Here is a 20,202-nt window from a genome sequence, read left to right on the forward strand (position 1 = left end):
ATCATCACTGACTGTGGAAACTTCAAACTGGACATCAAGCAGCTTGGATTCTGTGCCTCTCCAGTCTTCCTCCAGACTCCGGACCTTGATTTCCAAATGAAAAGCAAAATTTACTTTTATCTGAAAAGAGGACTTTGGACCACTGAGCAACAGTTCAGTTCTTTTTCTCCACAGCCCAGGTAAGACGCTTCTGATGTTGTCTCTGGTTCAGAAGTGGCTTGGTATCCCTTTTCCTGAAGATGTCTGAGCGTGGTGACTCTTGATGCACTGACTCCAGCTTCAGTCCACTCCTTGTGAAGCTCTCCCAAGTGTTTGAATCGGCTTTGCTTGACAGTATTCTCAAGCTTGCGGTCATCCCTGTTGCTTGTGCACATTCTCTACCCAATTTCTTCCTTCCAGTCAACTTTGCATTTAATATGCTTTGATACAGCACTCCTTAAAGAGCCACCCCTCATGACCCTCTGTGACTTACCCTCTTTGTGGAGGGTGTCAATGTTCGTCTTCTGGATCATTGCCAAGTCAGCAGTCTTCCCCATTATTGTGGTTTCAAAGAACAAGAGATACCCAGAATTTATATTGTATGTATGGTCTTTTATTGAAATTCAAATGTAAATATTCTAATATTTTGAGATACTGATTTTTGACTTTCATGAGCTGTAAGCTCTAATCATCAAAATTAAAACAAAAACGTTTGAAGTGTTTTACTTTACATGTAATGAATCTAAAATATCTGAAAGTTTCACTTTTTGAAATGTTACAAGAAAAACTAAACTTTGTCACGATATTCAAATTTTCTGAGATGTACCTGTATATATTGGCCTATGTCCAAACATGACATGAAATATAGGATATATGGAAGATCCTTCAGAAGTCAATTAATATGCTAATATGCTGATTTAATGTCAGTAGGTTATTGGAAACAGCTGTGCTGCTTAATGTTGGAACTTGTGAAAAGCTATTTTTGATCAGGATATAAGTATTTATTGTTATTTTATATATATATATATATATATATATATATATATATATATATATGTGTGTGTATCATATACTTTCTGAGTAAAAGTATTCAGTTCTTTCAAAAAAATATTGTTACAAAAGATTTCTAAATTCTGATCTTTTTAATTTTCTTATTCATCAAATAATCCTTAAAAAAAGTATCACAGGCTCTAAAATGACTAGAAATTATGCTGGAAATTTAGCTTTGCATCTCAGAAATAAATACATTTTAAAGTATATTAAAGGAGAAAACCATTTTTTAATAAATTGTAATAACATTTCACTATATAACTGTTTTTACTGTATTTTTGATCAAATAAATGCAACCTTAGTGAGCATAAGAGACTTCTTTAAAAAGATAAAAAATTGTACTGATCCCAAACTTTGTAATATGATATTCATTACTAAATGAATATAAAAAAAAAGACTATGACCTATGTTTTTTCATAATATATTACAGGTAATTATAATAAATATAGTTTCAAATATAATAAATCTAAAATGAATACACTGTAAATGAAAACATTGTTACATGTCATATATATATATGTATATATTGTTTCCCCTCCAATTCCTAATGAAATAATTATATCCTCATCTAATAAAGAAGATATGTTTATTAATTAAGAAGATGTACATTATTATGTGGTGGTAAAACGTTTACTGTATTATATACTGTATTAAACTCCTCGGCCCAAAACTACACACTCATTTCATTGTTATTCACCATTGTAATCTTTCTCTTCCTGTTGATTCCTAAACCCCTATTCTGAACATGTTTACTTAAGTTCAGGATGAAAATAGTACTAATTATACTTGTGCAATGCCCATGAGAGGAATTACCATGTTTGCACGCAAATGTTTAGAAGTTCTGAAGCTTTTCTTGGAGATTCAGTGTTTACTATGATGATTGTATTATATGGCTTTCAGAGTCATCTGTGAAGGACCGTGGAGAGATGTCTACAGACCCTGTCACTGTCGCGTGTCTCCTGGGTCTGGGTGGGTCCTCTCAAGGAGTTCATTATCAGCTTCAGTTAAAAACCAGTCCCTCTGCTCTCTTTTTTGAATTGGCTTCTCGTAAACAAAGAAACCTACAGCACAAACATACAGATCATATCATAAACTCAACCTCTCTTGATTCACTTTTTCTTCCTTTATAACAAAACAAAAATGTGAAATTCTTATTTTCACTACAAACCAAGCATTTTTCTATTGAGCAGCGTAGAAACCAGCTTGAAACTTTCATGAAATCTACGTGGCCATGTGAAATTCCCAATGGTGTGGACAGTGCTGTGTAGTAACTGATTACATTTAATCTGGATTACATAATCAGATTCCAAAAATTAAGTACTAGTAACTAGATTAAATTACATTTTAAAATACTTGTAATCAGATTACAGTTTTACTGATTACATGACTACATATTCACACAAAACCAAAGCAATAAATTATTCATAATTTAATGATTCCCCTAATTTTTATTTTCAATCTTTTAAATGTTCCTTTAAAATAAAAGTAGCCTACCACTTACATACATTGAGAAAGTTTTCCAGTTTTGTTGGCATTCACACAAAGACCAGTCACTTGTCAGGTGGCAAGAAGTATACTTCAAGTTTATTTTATTAAGTATACTTAAGTTCAAGTATATTTTTAAGTATACTTTATGTATTAAGTATACACATATCAGTGTACTAGTAGTAAGTGTACTATTTTAATACTCCTTGGGACTTAACTTGCCCACTTTCTAGTATATACAAGTATACTTCAAGTATAACAGTAGTTATACTTACAACTTTGTTATACTTTGTTAGTACACAACAAGTTTAAATATATGTTTTTAGTTTGTACTGCAACTATACTAAAAGTGAACTTATATACATACTGATAGTTTACTAATTAAATACTTTAATCATACTTTAAGTATACTACAATGTCCCTATTTAGGTATTAATTTGTATATATTTTGTTATGTGAATATCTGAACATACAAAACAACAAAAGAAATAACAGGGTATCTGCTTGTAAACAAAAACCTTTTATTCTAGCTTCATGCATGCTACACTGAACAAAATTATAAACGCAACACTTCTGTTTTTGCCCCCATTTTTCATGAGCTGAACTCAAAGATCTAAGACTTTTTCTATGTACACAAAAGGCCTAATTCTCTCAAATATTGTTCACAAATCTGTCTAAATCTGTGTTAGTGAGCGCTTCTCCTTTGGCGAGATAATCCATCCACCTCACAGGTGTGGCATCAAGATGCTGATTAGACATCATGATTATTGCACAGGTGTGCCTTAGGCTGGACACAATAAAAGGCCACTCTAAAATGTGCAGTTTTATCACACAGCGCTATGCCACAGATGTCGCAAGTTTTGAGTGAGCATGCAATTGGCATGCTGACTGCAGGAATGTCCACCAGAGCTGTTGCCCGTGAATTGAATGTTAATTTCTCTACCATAAGCCGTCTCCAAAGGCGTTTCAGAGAATTTGGCAGTACATCCAAATGGCCTCACAACCGCAGACCACGTGTAACCACACCAGCCCAGGACCTCCACATCCAGCATCTTCACCTCCAAGATCGTCTGAGACCAGCCACCTGGACAGCTGCTGCAACAATCGGTTTGCATAACCAAAGAATGTCTGCACAAACTGTCAGAAACCGTCTCAGGGAAGCTCATCTGCATGCTTGTCGTCCTCATCGGGGTCTCGACCTGATTGCAGTTCATCGTCGTAACCGACTTGAGCGGGCAAATGCTCACAATCGATGGCGTCTGGCACTTTGTAGAGGTGTTCTCTTCACGGATGAATCCCGGTTTTCACTGTACAGGGCAGAAGGCAGACAGTGTGTATGGCGTCGTGTGGGTGAGCGGTTTGCTGATGTCAACGTTGTGGATCGAGTGGCCCATGGTGGCGGTGGGGGTTATGGTATGGGCAGGCGTATGTTATGGACAACAAACACAAGTGCATTTTATTGATGGCACTTTGAATGCACAGAGATACCGTGACGAGATCCTGAGGCCAATTGTTGTGCCATTCATCCACGACCATCACCTCATGTTGCAGCATGATAATGCACGGCCCCATGTTGCAAGGATCTGTGCACAATTCCTGGAAGCTGAAAACATCCCAGTTCTTGCATGGCCAGCATACTCACCGGACATTTCACCCATTGAGCATGTTTGGGATTCTGTGGATCGGCGTAAACGACAGCGTGTTCCAGTTCCTGCCAATATCCAGCAACTTCGCACAGCCATTGAAGAGGAGTGGACAACCTGATCAACTCTATGTGAAGGAGATGTGTTGGTGGTCACACCAGATACTGACTGGTTTTAGAGTGGCCTTTTATTGTGGCCAGCCTAAGGCTCACCAGTGCAATAATCATGTTGGCTAATTAGCATCTTGATATGCCAAACCTGTGAGGTGGATGGATTATCTCGGCAAAGGAGAAGTGCTCACTAACACAGATTTAGACAGATTTGTGAACAATATTTGAGAGAAATAGGACTTTTGTGTACATAGAAAAAGTCTTAGAACTTTGAGTTCAGCTCATGAAAAATGGGGGCAAAATCAAAAGTGTTGTATTTATAATTTTGTTCAGTGTATTTTATAAACACTTGAACGTGGGTAAGTTTCATAAATAAAAGAAAGAAAGAAACATTTTGAACAAAAAGCTGAATAAAAGACTATGAATTGGATTCAGAATGATAATCAAAACGTATATGGGGTCAAACAACTCCCCAGTCATTATTACCTCTTCATGGGTCGACATTTTATTACATTTACATTTATTAATTTAGCTGACGCTTTTATCCAAAGCGACTTACAATTGCTATATACGTAAAAGTATTGTCACACTTAGTCAGGTTAGACACCATATTGAATTTAACGAGGATGAAATGGCACACACTGTATAAATGTGCTACATCACGTAATTTTCACACTTTTTTTTGTTTTTGTGTACAGGATGTTTGATCAGCTGACCCTGGTTAAACAACAGTACAGTCCATCAAACATAGAAATACAGTATCCCTCACAGCCTCGTTTTCATTCCTGTCAAAAACTAAATATGGTGCCACCCTGACTAAGGTCTATAGACAATGGGTGCTTCTCAAACGGAAGGACGCATCCTTGTAAGACTGCCTATCTTAGCTGCTACGCCACCAACCCTATCAAAGGACATCTCAGTTTGAAGGATGCAGTCTTTGGCCTGTTTGGAAGGATGCATCAGGTGTATCCTTCGTGTCCTTCAATTACCCACAATCCTTTGCACAGACTCCAATAAAAAAAAAAAACAGTTAGCTAAAAATGAATTGCCATCTCATCCAGTTTCATTTTGTAATGCAAGACAAATAATGATTTTGGATGTTAACTTATGCTTTTTCTTTTGTTCTGTTGTAAATTAATGCTAAACTGTGTAATGCTAAACTGTCTAATGTAAACCATTGAAATTTATCATTACCTGTACTCCATTAATAGAATGTTTTCAATGTAAAGTATTCTTCAAATTATAATCCTAATAGTATTTTCGTGCCTGACCATGGGGGCCATTTACCGACAGTAAACTAACGCCCTGCTTTATTTCTGATGTACACCTAATGCCTGTGCTTTTTATGAACACACTGACAGGGGCCCCTGGCAAAGTTTTGCTAGGGGCCCCCAGAAGTACAGGACTAGCACCGGATAAATGGATTTTTACCCGGTGTAGACGCAGTATAAATGTGACCGCACACTTTTCTGTGTCAGCGCAGCAGCCCCAAAGTTAATAATGATGTTTGCTTTTACAATCACCACTAATAATAATCTATTAACCACAAGAATGGATTCTGTGCGGTAAACCATAACTTTTAGATACACTTTCAAGAGAAAGAGATTAACCTCACCTCTGTATAAAGAGAACACAATTCTTTCTTTATTCCCTTTGTTTTAAGTGTTATTTGCATCTTTAATGACCATCTTTATTGGTAGATATGTGCAAACAATATTCCGAAACAGGGTCATGTAGGTATTTTATATTAAATTATTTAAATGCTTCAGCTTCAGTGTAGGAATGCAGGAACGATCAGTTCCTGAAGGCCGCTGAATATTGGCCTTTCTTTAGATCATTAACTCTATATTTACTTAGTTTTCTCTGCCTGAATACCACTGTCAGTGACCTTGTGAGAAAAGTCAGGTTACACAGAGCAGGTTATACATTTTTGACAAATAACAACTGCCCAAATGATTCTGTCAGTCAGAGTCAGTCAAATAATAATTGGTTCATTCATTATTATTAGGTTAATTCATCATAGCCTAAAGTATTACTTCCACGAGCGTACAATGCTTCTCTGTCATGCAGCTGTGAAACAGTAACCTTAGCCTGCAGGGTATATTTTGCATGATATGCAACTTTATGCAATACAATACTTGCTCCCATTTTTATCTACAGTAGTTCTATTTATGATGTATGTGCACTACACTAGGTCATGTACACTACTGTTAAAAAGTTTTAGATTTTAGATTAATGTTTATGACATTAAGTCTCTTCCGCTCACCAAGGCTACATTTGTTTGATCCAAAATACAGCAAAAACAATAATATATTCTTACAATTTAAAATGTCTTCTCTCTCTTTTCCTTTGAACTTTCTATTCATCAAAAAACTGTACACAATTATTTCCAACAGTGATGATAATCAGAAATGTTTCCTGAGCAGCAAATCAGTATATTAGAATGATATTATGATCCTGAAGACTGGAGTAATGATGCTGAAAATTCAGCTTTTCATCACAGGAAAAAATACATTTAAAATATATATTCAAATAGAAAACACTTATTTTAAATAGTTAAAAAATCTTTCCCAATATTACTCTTTTTATTGTATTTATTGATCAAATAAATGCAGCCATAGTGAACAGAAATGAGTTTTTGTTGTTGTTTTAAACATTAAAAAACCTTACCAATCTAAAACTTTTGAATGGTAGTGAATATCATTGATTTTTTGCTCCTTATTAGATGTATTTTAGATTTTATTGTATTCTTGTTCCAGACCCATCTTAAACTAAAATCCATTATCCAAATATTAATTATCAAAGGTTAAACTATGATAAGTTTAACAAATATGAAAATTAGAAAATTTAAAGATTAAAAATTATTTCAATATTTATTGTGCAGACAGAAGATCGATATATGCACCATTTCCGATCAAGCCGTTAGTCAAATTATGTAAAAATGTGAAAATATCACTTAAAGGTGTGCTTAGAAAATACAAAAACAGCTATGGAATGAGTTATGAGTCATTTCGTTTTTTAGAGAAAAATGTAAATCAAAAATTACATAAAATAAGTTTAAGTAAAATCGATTTTTCTGTCTAAAGACTGCTCAGAAATCAACATTTTATATTTCTCGTTAGGTTTATACATCATTACATTCATGGTGGGTAGAAAACATAAACAGAGTCTGTAATAGAAACTGAATATTGCACCAGGTAATATTATATATATATATATATATATTAGTGCTGTCAAACAATTAAAGCCAGGGAAATAAAGGAGAAAAGAAAAGAAAAGAAAAGAAAAGAAAAGAAAAGAAAAGAAAAGAAAAGAAAAGAAAAGAAAATAATAAGAATAGAGGTAATAACCAAACACATTCCCAGTTAGGGTGTCTAACAAATTTAGTCCGATAAGCAATAGAGCAAGGCTTGGTAGTAACCTTCTTTAAAAATAGAGAGCGAACAGATTTGCTATTTTTAGTTTGTGAAAAACAAATTTGACCACATATTGTATCAGATAGACTGACTATGGGCATATCAACCAATATTACATCTCTAAATAAGGAAACAATAACACAATTAATTGCAGAGAGAACAAGAGAGAATTCCTTGGGAGTCACAGGAAACTTAAAGTGTACAAGAAACTCATCATAAGTCATCAGATACCTTGAGTGTTAAACAAATGAGATACTAAAACATTTAAAACTTTTCAAAACATACTTTTGTGCTTATACAGAATACAACGATTGGTCCAAATAAAATAATGCTGCAGAGAGAAAGTGTGCTTGTAGATCAGTTTCCAAGCCAATAAAGCTTGATCTTATAATCACACATTAGTAAAAAAAAGAGACCCCCCAAGTTGGTCAAAATTCAACAAATAAGGTTTATTCAGGCAAAATTTTAACCAATTAATTTTGAGAGTGTAATTTAAAGTAGAAAAATCCAAAATAGTTAAGTCCACCGTTTTTACGAATATAGTGCACAATAAATAAATAAAGTCTGATCAATAGTATTAACAGTTTTATTGTATGCTGAAGAATATAATTCAACCTTTTACCGCTGGATGGCAGAAAACTGACCGCTGTCAGTGCTGTCCCTCCTCCAGCAGAGGGCGCTCGTTTAGAGACACACTGATGTTTATTTCACAGCAAATACAATTTGAACACAATGAACATTTCTACTAAATGCATGCCAATTTCACTATTGAGTCTGACTAATATAAAAAAAAAATGAAAAAAAGTTCACATACTTATGTTCATTTGTTCATATATTATATTTAAAAAAAATCCTTGAAATATTCAGCGTGAGGTTTAACTCGCGTCCAGCGCGTGACCTACAAAGTGCGCACTAACCCTAGCGCGCAGCTCGCTTTAAACCCTCAGTGTCCCTTTAATCTGCGGATCAGCGCGCTGACGTCAGCGACCCCCCTGGGCCGCGCGCTCCCATTGGCTGGCGGTGACGTCAGCGGCATTTTTCCCCTCCTGAACCATGACCTCATCTTTTAGTTCATTTATAGTGCCTAAGTGCACCTTCTGTTTTCCCGGCTGCCCAATATCTGCTGTCGCGCGCCTCGCAGCTCGCTGGCGGAGCTGAGGAGGTTTGGATGCTTCTGATGGTTTTGTCCGCATGTGACAGCAGACTCGGGATTAGTGTACACTAGAGACGCCTGCTGCGAATGGCTTCGCATCGGAGTACAGTGGAGACACTCGGGAACAGGGCAAACGGAGGTGAGCGCGGCGGTGAAAGGGGCGGATTGATATTTGAGAGCGTGCATATGACTTTATTTGACGGCGTGTGTGTGTGTGTGTGTGTGTGAGAGAGAGAGAGAGAGAGAGAGAGAGAGAGAGTTGAGTGAGTGAGTGAGTGAAGGCAACAATGTGACATCTTCAGACTGACTGTGGGGATAATGCATTATCAATCGTGCATAAGGATTACAGGGTTACATGACAAGTAATATTCAGTGTTCCTCTTCTGATGTGAGTGAGGCTCGTCTTGTCTGTCTCCTGTACACTGCAGCATGCACACAGATATGGAGTCTGGGAGCTTTGTTATTATAGTCCAGCATTAGGGTTATGTTTTAAATTTGATGAACATGAAGGATTTACAGTCCCTGTAATAATGTCTTGTTTATTCATAATTTGTTATTTATTTATTTATAAACGTTATTACATGAAACAATAACATCATGTTACATTGATGACAATATACACACACACACACACACACACACACACACACACACTCACACACACACACATATATATATATATATATATATATATATATATATATAGTAACATATTTTTATGCACGTGATATATTGTTTATTTTGATAATTAATTATATGTTGATGTTGCTATTATTGTTATTAGTACTAATATAACCTTTGATATTAATATGAATAATGAAATAACAATAGTAATCATACTTTTACATTTGTGTAAATAGCAAGAAAATATTTGAATTATTAAAAGAGATATTAACATTATAATATAGAAAATACATAATTATGTATATGCCATATGATATTATATGTTTTGATCATTAATTATTGACAAAAATAATGTGTTGTAATTATTGTTAGTAGTACTGATGTAACAATATATATATATATATATATATATATATATATATATATATATATTCCTTTTTATCATTGAAATTGATATAATCACGAATCAATAAATTCATATTTATTCAATATTTCTTATTTTGTTATATGTACTAATGATAAATAGAATCTTCAAATGATTATAATCAATATTAAAATGTTCGTGTTTAAAATAAAAATTTTAGTGTATAAAGTAATAGTGTTATTTATCTTGTAATAAGTCAATTAAAATAATAAAATCTAAAAATAATATGAAATAATGAATAATAAAATAATACTGAATATAAAATCATTTTTTTTAGGTTTACATATTTACTTCCCTATTAATTACTATTAAAAAGAAACAATAATAAATAACAGTTTCAAAATATTTTTTATTTTCATAGATGTTTATAATCAGTATGTTTTAATTATGAATAATAGATATATTAATATAGAAAACATTACAATCTATGCGTTCTGAAGTATATAAATAGCATTATTATTTCATAAATAGTCACATGATGCATAGATGGATAGATTTGAATCAGATAATTAGGGGAAATATGAACTATTCATTAAAGTTTCAGTCTGTACCGTGGCATATTGCAGCATGAGTCTAAGACCGGTGTGGAGACGGATGTCAGGGTTAGTAGTGTGTGTTACTCCGGCCCTGATCAGAGCGTTAATCTCAGGCTGTCAGCGTTCAGACCCCTGCAGAGCTGAGCCAGTGCTGAGAATTACACCGGACGGAGAACAAGAGGGTTTGAGAGAGCTTGCCTGACCTTACTGAGATCTTGAGGGTTTTCTTATAATGGCTATGATTTGAGTGAGCGCACATGGTTATAGTTGGTCTCAGAAAGAATACTTGGTACATTTTGGGATATACTGATTTGAAACGTGATATATTTTTCTGATTCTAAACTAAACCTTCTTGCGCCATAATGTAAAACACAGATCAGCCCATTTGAACAAATCCAGTTCATCACAACAGATGATATCACTGCAATAATGATTAACAAATGCATGCAGGCTCAGACAGAACAATGCTCTGCATCAGCGTGCGTATGGCACAGAGTCCGAATGAGTGATGTCATCCATACAGTTAATGAATAACCCGGATTAAGATATTTTGCTTTCCTTTTTCCTCCATTCAGCGATGTTTGTTCACAGCTGTTCAGGTGCAGTCTGTCATTATAAAACAATTGCTGTCACTTTAAATATAGACGTGCTTCTCTTTGTTTGACTGTCATGCACAACAAGAATGATAACTATAACAATAACTATATTAGTGTTGACACACCAATGGGCCTTAACGTTCTGTTTATAAGTAAACGCCTGTCGTCTGTCGCTTTAAATGCTCAAACTCTTTGAAGTCCGTTGGATTCTGATTGGCTGTCAGTGTTTTTTGTCATTTATCATCTGGAAAGAAATCGCTCTGAAAGTTATTCCAACAATATTGTCGTTAATGTTATAGTTGTGTTTACACGACACCGTTTTCAACTAAAAACGGAAAACGTATTATGTGTTTTGGGCACTCATTTGCATGAACATGGCGTTTTAGAGGCCTGAAAACACAAACTTTTGAAAACGGTGTTAAAGTGCAAGTTTTTGAAAACGATACCATTATCGCATCCGAGTAACTTGAGAAAACGGTGAGGGTGACATCATGCATGTGTGTATTACACGTTCAGATTATAGTTAGTATAGTATACACGCGTATGATTAGGCGTGTAGTGTTTTTTTACAAAGTGACGTCGCCATCTACTGGCCTGGAGTGCATACATAATGCTGAATTTTTTAATTCATTTTTGTGGATCTGTGAACTGGGATCATTTTGACAATGTTGTCTGGACATGAAACCTTTCAAAAATGCAAAGAAAAAACGCTTCCATTTTTATTAAAATCGTTGTGGTGTAAACGTACACTTTGGACGTTTTATTTGAACTTTATTACCCTCGGTGTGTGAACGAGCCTTTACTTTGAAATAATTTTTACTCAGAAATTGCTAGTACAGTAAATTTCAGAAATAATTACAAAGCTACAGTTCGCAACAGTACAAAAACTGAAAAAGCATTTTCTTGTAAAATGTACTTTAGTAATATTTTGTTTTATTTACAACCAGTGTTATTTTAGTATCATTGAGATGCTATTAGTTTTTATTTTTACATTTTTGTAATTTTTTTTTGTTACATTTTTGTTTAGCATTGGTGATTTTAAGTTTTTATATTTCAGTTTTAAACATACTCTGATTTAGTTTAGTTTTACTGCATCAAATGTTTTGGGCAACTGGCTCAAAAAAAACAAACAAATATATATATTTGCCTGCTGATATATACAGAAAAAATAAACAGAAAATGAACAAATAATGTTTTCATTTCTTTTTTTGCACACATTTATAGTTTTAGTTTTTGCTTCTATTTTGCTTAACAAAAAAAAAATGATCCAAAATATTAAAAAAAAAAACTTAACATTTTGCTGGCTTGCAAACATTTATATATTTATATCAGTCTTTATCAGTTTCAGTTAACGTTTATTGCAAGTGATGAAAATGGGATTTAATGGTTTTAGTTACAGTTTTAGTTAATGATAATAACCCTGTTTACAATTTCGAAAAATTATATATATATTTTTTTACAGTGTCAGCTAAAAAAAGTCTATATCTTTCAAATAGATTTCTTTGGTGTCATTTCCCGACATGCATCTCGGAAGTATAGTATCAAATCCCTGGATATCAATAGAACAGATGTTTGGAGTGTTTCTCGCTTTGGGATGCGAGGTGACAGCCTCCGCACCCTCTCTTCTCCTCTCCTCATGCCCAGTCAACTTTTTTCTTTTTCCGTTTTTACATTCAGTTGCCATGGCAACACGCCATCCGTCTCCACATCAGCACCTTGCACCACTGTTTATGCCGGTGTTTTCGAGGAAGTACAGTATCCATATAGATGCATGAATGCAACGCTGATGCAACCGACATGAAACATGCCACACCTCGTCTCAGAAAATGCACGACAGGTGTGAATACTAAATAATAGCGCATAATAATGCTGGTCTCGAGAGAACGCGCTCCTTCTCTTGATGTCAAACTGCAGTGCACAGCCGATTCCCCCCTCCACCCCACAACTAGAGTTGTCAAGCAGAAGGAACACCATTAGACACATGCAGCGTCAGCCTTATTATGCTCTGACGTGCCTCTACTTCACCATCTCATCCTGCGGCCCACGGGGGGGGTGTTGTCGTGTTATCGACCGGCCGATTGCAGGAGAGGTTACAGAGGGGTTTCTTTTCTCCAAGGTGTGGCTGAACATCCCTCCTGTGGAGCGATTCGAGAGAGCAAAGGATGGTAAGGAGGTCTGGGTCTCTGTTGGCTTGTTGCAATCCTGTGCGTGTTTGCGTGCTGGTGAGATGCGAGTAATGGTTACTTATGGTGACTGGGAATGCGATCAAAACAAAGGCATCCATGTTGGGATGCTGCTGGTCGCGTGAGGCTGGTCCTCTGGCAGCATCACTCGTACCGTGCTGGGTTTGTTTATGTGGACGTGACGTGAAAACAAGCTGATTCATTATGAATCTGAGGGATGATTATTTGACTTACAGTTGTTTGGAGAGCAACACTGGATGTGTGAAGTGAACTGGAGATTGCATGTGTGCATTTGTACTGAAATGTGCTGCTGGAATGCTTGTTTTTCTTGTTTTATGTTGCATAAGTGCTTTATGGAGACTGTATGAGTATTTATATGTGTAGATGTGTTTCAGTCTCTCCCTGTTGATTTCTGCATGGCGCTGCAGATATCTCAGCGTCGCAGCATCTCCCTCCCTCAATGCAGCAGCAGAGGGAATGAGAGGTAGATGCTAAGAAAAAGCATGGAAGTTTGAAGCAGCCAACAGTCAAGGTTATTATTGTCAACAAAAACTATTGCAAAGCCGAAAAGGAGCAGTAAAGCAAATATTTTCGTTATGTCAAATAAAAACAAACACGTTTGCAAGCAAGCAAAATTTTCAGGGTTTTGTTTTCATATTTTTGATCATTTTTTATTTTTGTTAAGCAAAATAGAAACAAAAACTAAAGCTATAAATGTGTGTAAAAATACAAATGAAAACTTTAATTTTAAAATGTGTTCATTTTCTGTTGTTTTTTTGCCGTTTTGTTGTTGTTGAGTAAAATAAAAACAAGCATTTGTAAGAAAGGATTGTTTTTGTAGTTTTTCTTTCTTCATATTTCTATCATAGTGTTTTTGTTCTATTTTAAGTAAAATAACAAAAATATTTGCAATTTAACAAAAACTAAAAAAAGTGTTCTAATTTTTTTTATTTTATCGAGTAAAACAAAAACTACACGACAGTTGTTTTTTTTTAATAAAATAAAAACAAAACATTTGCAATTGAAAAATAAAATATAAATGTGCATTAAAATACAATCGAAAACGCAGGAAAACTGGATTAAAGTTTTCATGTTTTTTTCTTCTTCATAGTCTTTTAACATTGTATTAAGTTACATAAAAACAGAAATAAAAAAACAAACAAAAAACAAACAAATGGGCACTATAGTACAAACAAAAACCCATTTATTTATTTATTGTATTTTTACTCCGTATTAGATGGTATGATTTAATTCATCTTCCACTTTTTTGATACTATTGTATTATTTATTCTGTCAAAAAGAACCAACCATTTAGAAATTAAGCGTCTGTCAGGTGATCATGTAAAACAAATTCATATTTTAATAATTCACCCGAAAATGAAAATTGTGCCATCATTTATTCACCCATAATGTTGTTTCAAACCTGTATGACTTTCTTATATGGAACAGAAAATAAGATATTCTGAATAATGTTTTGTTTTTTTGGTGTTTTTTTTTTTCATCCAGAACTCAATGCACACCAAAACTGTTTGGTTCCAAACATTCTTCAAAATATCTTCGTTCGTGTTCCACAGAGAGAGAAAAAAAGAAGATTTAGAACAACATGAGTGAGTAACTGATGACAGAACTTTAATTTTTTGGGTGAACTGTCACTTTCTAAGTATTGTTCAAGGAAAATGGGTTAAGTTATAAGAAATAAAACCTAAAATGAATGCTGAAAAAAATACTGTTTTTGAACCATTAAAACTACTTTAAACTATCATCATAATTTAATTAAAAATACAAAATAAAGCTAGTTACATGTCCAAATCTTTGCTTACAGTCTGGCACTTGGCAGTTAGAGAAGAGCTTATCTTGATCACCTGCTTAACCTGAACCACATTCTTGATTGTCTTCATTTGGTGCATCTCTGCTTAGTCGCTCGCTAACTTGATCTGTTGTGCTCAGCGAGAAAGCTTTTTTTGAGGAAACTCATTACATGAAAGTCGTTCACCAAAGGCATCAATTCTAAACCAACAGACTTTGTCACAGGGTGACATGTTTGTCCGGTTGGAGGAGAAAGGTTACCTCTTTCCACTTTCACTTTTGGTGCGGTTACCCTTCCATTAGTAAGAGAGAGGAGGGAGCCAGCCAACAGCAACACCATGTTTTTTTAATGACTAGTGTGGCGGAGAGTAGACTTTGGAGGAATACAACTCGCATGAACAATTTTGTTTGAGAATATTTGATATTATATTGCACTATGATATTTGTGTTTTCACATTTTTACAATGACAACCACTCCCGTCTGAATAAAATCCTAATGCCAAACCTGTTTGTCTGTGCAACACAAAAGAAAAATGTGGACCCCATTGACTTTCATTGAACAGCTGAAACATTCTTCAAATTATCTTCTTTTGTGTTCCACAGAAGAAAGTCATACAAAAATGATGCAAGGTTGAATAAATGACACTATTTTAATTAGTGAGTGAACATTTCATGATGGTAAACATGGTAAAGTGTTCTATTTACCTGGATTTTACTGCATTTATATTTTTCTGCAAGAACGTTATTATTGAAAGTTTCTCTTCATAAGATTTTATGAATATTTGAACCATCTGCAGTGCAAAGGAATATTTCCCTCATGCTCGATTGGCTCTTGATTTAGTCTTTTGCTCTCTGCATAATGTAATGAGCGGTGTGGAGATCGAAGCGTTCAGAAGGTCACTGCATACTCAAGCAGTTCCTGCTCTTTCAGGCCTGATCAAAACATCGCCCCACTCATCCAGCCATAAACAATCGCTCGCCCTCCTTCACACATGCCTTCCTCCAACACAGATGCACGGACACTGTATATATAAAACTGTTTATTCTGCCAAGTGGAATATTTAGACCGAATGTGCTTCTGCGATAATGAGATTATTGAAAAGAATATATATGATCCTTGCAGCCGAGGCTATAAATGGCACAGTTTTCCAGTCTTGTTACATAATCTGTATTGCTTCAGTTTCCTAACGTCACATCCTGTCTGGCTGTAATATAAAACAGAGTCAGTATGAAATGGATTGCATATTTCTGATCAAGATTTGCTGAGCTAGAATAAGTATTGCCATTCATAAAACACATAAGCATTAAATAAATATGAGCCTAGACTGAAAAATGTTGGTGTAGAAACTATTTTCACAAAGAAATTGCTAGTAAATTTGACAAACAATTACAAAGAAACACATTCAATTAAACATGGAATTTGAAACAAAAACTGACATAGTATTTTCTTGTAAAATGTAGTCTAAAAATCTTTGGCTTACACATTGTACAGGTTTATTATGGCATTATCATTAGTTTGTTGGTTATTTACAGTGGTAATCAGATTTACACAAAAATACAATATTTTGCAACGTAATATACACAATAAAAACTGATAACTTGTCATTTTATTCATTATCACTTAATTATTTTGCTAAAAATGTGAGAAATGTTACATTTTAAATATCCATTTATGGTATAGCAAACAGTAAACTCAACATTTAATATTGATAATCTCATGTGATTATTTTCTTATTTTATTCAGAACTTTATAGTCACAAACTAAAACAGAAGATAATTGCAGAAGAATATGTAATAATAATTGCAAATTAATATGTAAATGTATCTGACTATTTAAAATACATAGTAATTAAAATCTATAATAATTTCAGTCAACTTTCTCAAACATTAAACTGATATATAATATATATATATGTATATGTATATGTCATGAATACAGCCTTTGATGGTAATATGGGATTAAAGGGTAACTAAACAGTAGTTGTGCCATATTCTGATATTTCTTAAACATATTTTATTAAATTGTGCTAGATTTGAATTCTCTTAGAAAATTATAAGGGTTGAACAGAATCAACCCGGAATCAATTTTGGAGTTTTTAACTAAAGCAAACTGAGGTTAAAACACCAACCATGTAGCCAACTTTATCAAATTATTAGTTATTCTACTTCTATCTTCGTACATTAGCATTTGGGGTCTATATTTGAAGTTTTCCATTTGTTTATTTGTTTGAAGAGGTAAGAATAGCTGTTATGATCACTGGCAATATATGAGAGGAGGCACTTGATGCATTTATTGAAGGTTTTCGTGTGACAACAGACGCTGTTCGGGCTGCAGCTGCTTCCATACTCCCTAACGCAGGTGGTTCCTGTTTCATTAGTGTCTTTAAAGCCAGAAACACATGCAAATGCAGATGTGAATGCTTGGCCAGTGAATTGCAAGCGCTTTGTGCCATGTACATTCTTAACGTGTATTTTTGCCTTACTGTGGCGGTAAAAAAACGTAATACTCAAAGAAACGATAACGTTAGCAATACATGTTTGTGCCATGAATCTAGATGTGTTATAGAAGCTGTTTACATTAGTTTACAATAATGAATGTTATCAGCACTGAGAATGTAGTGCATACTTAATAAAATAATTTAAAAGAGCAGAGGTTAAAGAACAGTACATGTATTTGTTAACATGTTTGTTTCATATTGTTCAGAAAAACTTTGATAGCACCTTATAATACAGTCCCATTTGTTTATATTAGTGAACAAGAGCTAAGAATGAAATGCACTTCTTTAGTATTTATTAATCTTGGTTAATATTCATTTAATCATTTATTAATACATAATTAAAATCAAAATTTGCATCTTCATATTATTTAATGGACCTGAGCTAACATGAACTAACGTTAATAAACACTGTAACAAATGTATTGACAAATGTTAACAAATAGATCATAATTGTAAAGTGTTAACAACTTAAATACCATTCACAAGAAAAGTTACAATTAAGTGACTCTAAAATGTCATGTGGTGTAACCATAAAGTAAAATGTAACAACAAATTTTACTTACATCATTATAAATCTATTCTTTTCAAAAAAGTGTGAATATGTTTCAAGGTAAAAAGTACTTAAAAATTACAATCATGTATTATTAATTTATAAATATCATTACGTTTTTGGGGAGTCGCACCACATGACATTTTACAACCAACTAACCTTGATTAATCATAAAAAAAAAATTCTTATTTTATTTTTATTTTTGGGGGGGGGGTTGTACCACATGACATTGATTGGGCGAACAAAATATTTTCAAATATTAATAATTTCATTAATATATATTTCATTAATGATATCGGGGTTTTGTAGCTAGAAGAATTCCTTTCATGTAGTTCTGTAGAGTGTTTCGCGTCCAAAGATGTTTCTGATTTATTTTGTTGTTTTTGTTCTGTTTTTTTTTTTTTTTTCAGTCCTTGCTCTGACAGTTACTATTTGCACATATGCCGAAAAAAAAACAAGCAGGAACCAACTTTTCCAAAACATTTTTCCTTACAAGAAACAACAAATAAGGAACTACATGATGAAAAGACTAAACAAGATACACCTTGAACGTTTATGATTGTTGATGAAGTGCTGTCTAAAATAAAGCAATACAAAAATGTTGTCTTTGTTTTTTCCAGACACCATGTGTACCTTGATGTCTCTTTGTGACCCGCGTCAGTGATTTTTATCATCACTGATCCACCGCCTCTGCATTGGTTGTCGTTGTGCACAACCCTCGTCCAGAGAGGAGTTCTGGGTACCTCCATGGCGGGGGAGAAGGGCCATCGCAGCACCATGGATATCAAGCGCCTAGCGGGCCTTCTGCAGCGCGGAGCCGGGCGATTGCTGGTCATCGACAGTCGAACTTTCTCAGAGTACAACGCCTTGCATGTGCATGGCGCTGTCAACGTCTGCTGCTCCAAACTGGTCAAGAGGAGGCTTCAGCAGGACAAGGTGTCAGTTACCGAGCTCCTCCAGCCAAACGGAAAGGTCAAGGTATCAAGTGTGTGTTTGAGAGAATGTGTGGCTAGTTTACGTAATCAAGAAATTGGGGAACTATCGGTGACATCAAAAAGGAGGTTGATGTCGGTTCGCGAACTGCTGCGAGCCTTTGAAGGGTTCAATTAACAATGCGGATAGTTTTGTGTGGACTTCACAACCGTGTCGTTGCACAGTATTATAATGAACTAATGTTTACTTGTGAACACCCATTAAAGAGTCCCTGTTTTGGCACCAATGTGCAACATATGCAGTCAAATTCATGTGCGCGTATAGTATTTGACACTTCTGCATCTAAAATGACTTTGTAATTAGGTGTAGTAGTCAGTCTGAAATTGAAGAAAATGTTTGAGAAGGTCAGATTGGATAAGGGTCTCTTGCTAGCAGCTAGCATTTCTAAATTTGGAGGACCACTATAGATTTATTGGTTATCAGAGGCTCTGAAATTGGAGACTTGAGTGTTCCATGACTTCTACTTCGAATATGACATCATTTTTCCCACCCGCCTGACATGCCAAGTCTTTATATTTTTAGGCACTCTGTGAAACTGACAGAACTCTTAGGGGGAAATCCAACCACCGACAGATGTCACGTAAAACTCTATGCCACAACTGATGAGGTCAATGTCGAAAACTGATCCGCCTTTATTGCACACCTCGCTTTCTGAAAAGAATTGCGCCACATGGGGAATGTAGTGAATATATATATTTTTTTTTTCCAGTCACACCACTAATGAAAACTGAAAGCCTACAATACAAAGAAATTGCCTCACACCGTGACACAATGCCCTGTTTTTGAGGGCATAGATATGGGTTGCCTTTGTGATTGTTGGTTCCTCATATTCAGATTCACAAACGAGTGACCAACCTATCATGCATGCAGTTCATCTTATGCTTTTCCGGGTCTGTATTTTTATTTTTATTTTTTTAACTGCAGCTGTGAATTGGTGTCATTCCCCTTCATTTTCACCATTAAAATAGATTGGCTTGCAATTTGTAAGATGTTAACTGTTGTTAAGTTTGCAAGAAATGGACTTCTGAACCCATTTCAAACTTAGATGCTAATGTTTGTTCTAATTTACACGATTCTCACATACATTACTCACATACATCACTACTCATATGTTTCAAATTAATCTATATCTATTTAATTATATATATAAACAAAC

The 20,202-nt window shown here is 34.6% G+C and overlaps 1 protein-coding gene across 2 annotated transcripts in view; it reads left to right on the forward strand.

Annotated features, from left to right (window-relative positions):
• Positions 1-8,692: 8,692 nt before the first annotated feature.
• Positions 8,693-20,202, forward strand: part of LOC306867109 (dual specificity protein phosphatase 8-like) — a 47,141-nt gene continuing 35,631 nt past the window's right edge. The window contains exons 1-2 of one of the 2 annotated variants that reach the window (XM_079412630.1): positions 8,693-8,975; positions 18,674-19,031. In XM_079412630.1, coding sequence (XP_079268756.1) covers positions 18,801-19,031 — 231 coding nt within the window. In that variant the 5' untranslated portion in view covers positions 8,693-8,975; positions 18,674-18,800. The remainder of the gene's footprint in view (positions 8,976-18,673; positions 19,032-20,202) is intronic. The other variant, XM_079412631.1, reaches the window with a different exon arrangement.

This window comes from Barbus barbus (assembly GCF_936440315.1).
Source record: "Barbus barbus genome assembly, chromosome: 48".
Taxonomy (NCBI): domain Eukaryota; kingdom Metazoa; phylum Chordata; class Actinopteri; order Cypriniformes; family Cyprinidae; genus Barbus; species Barbus barbus.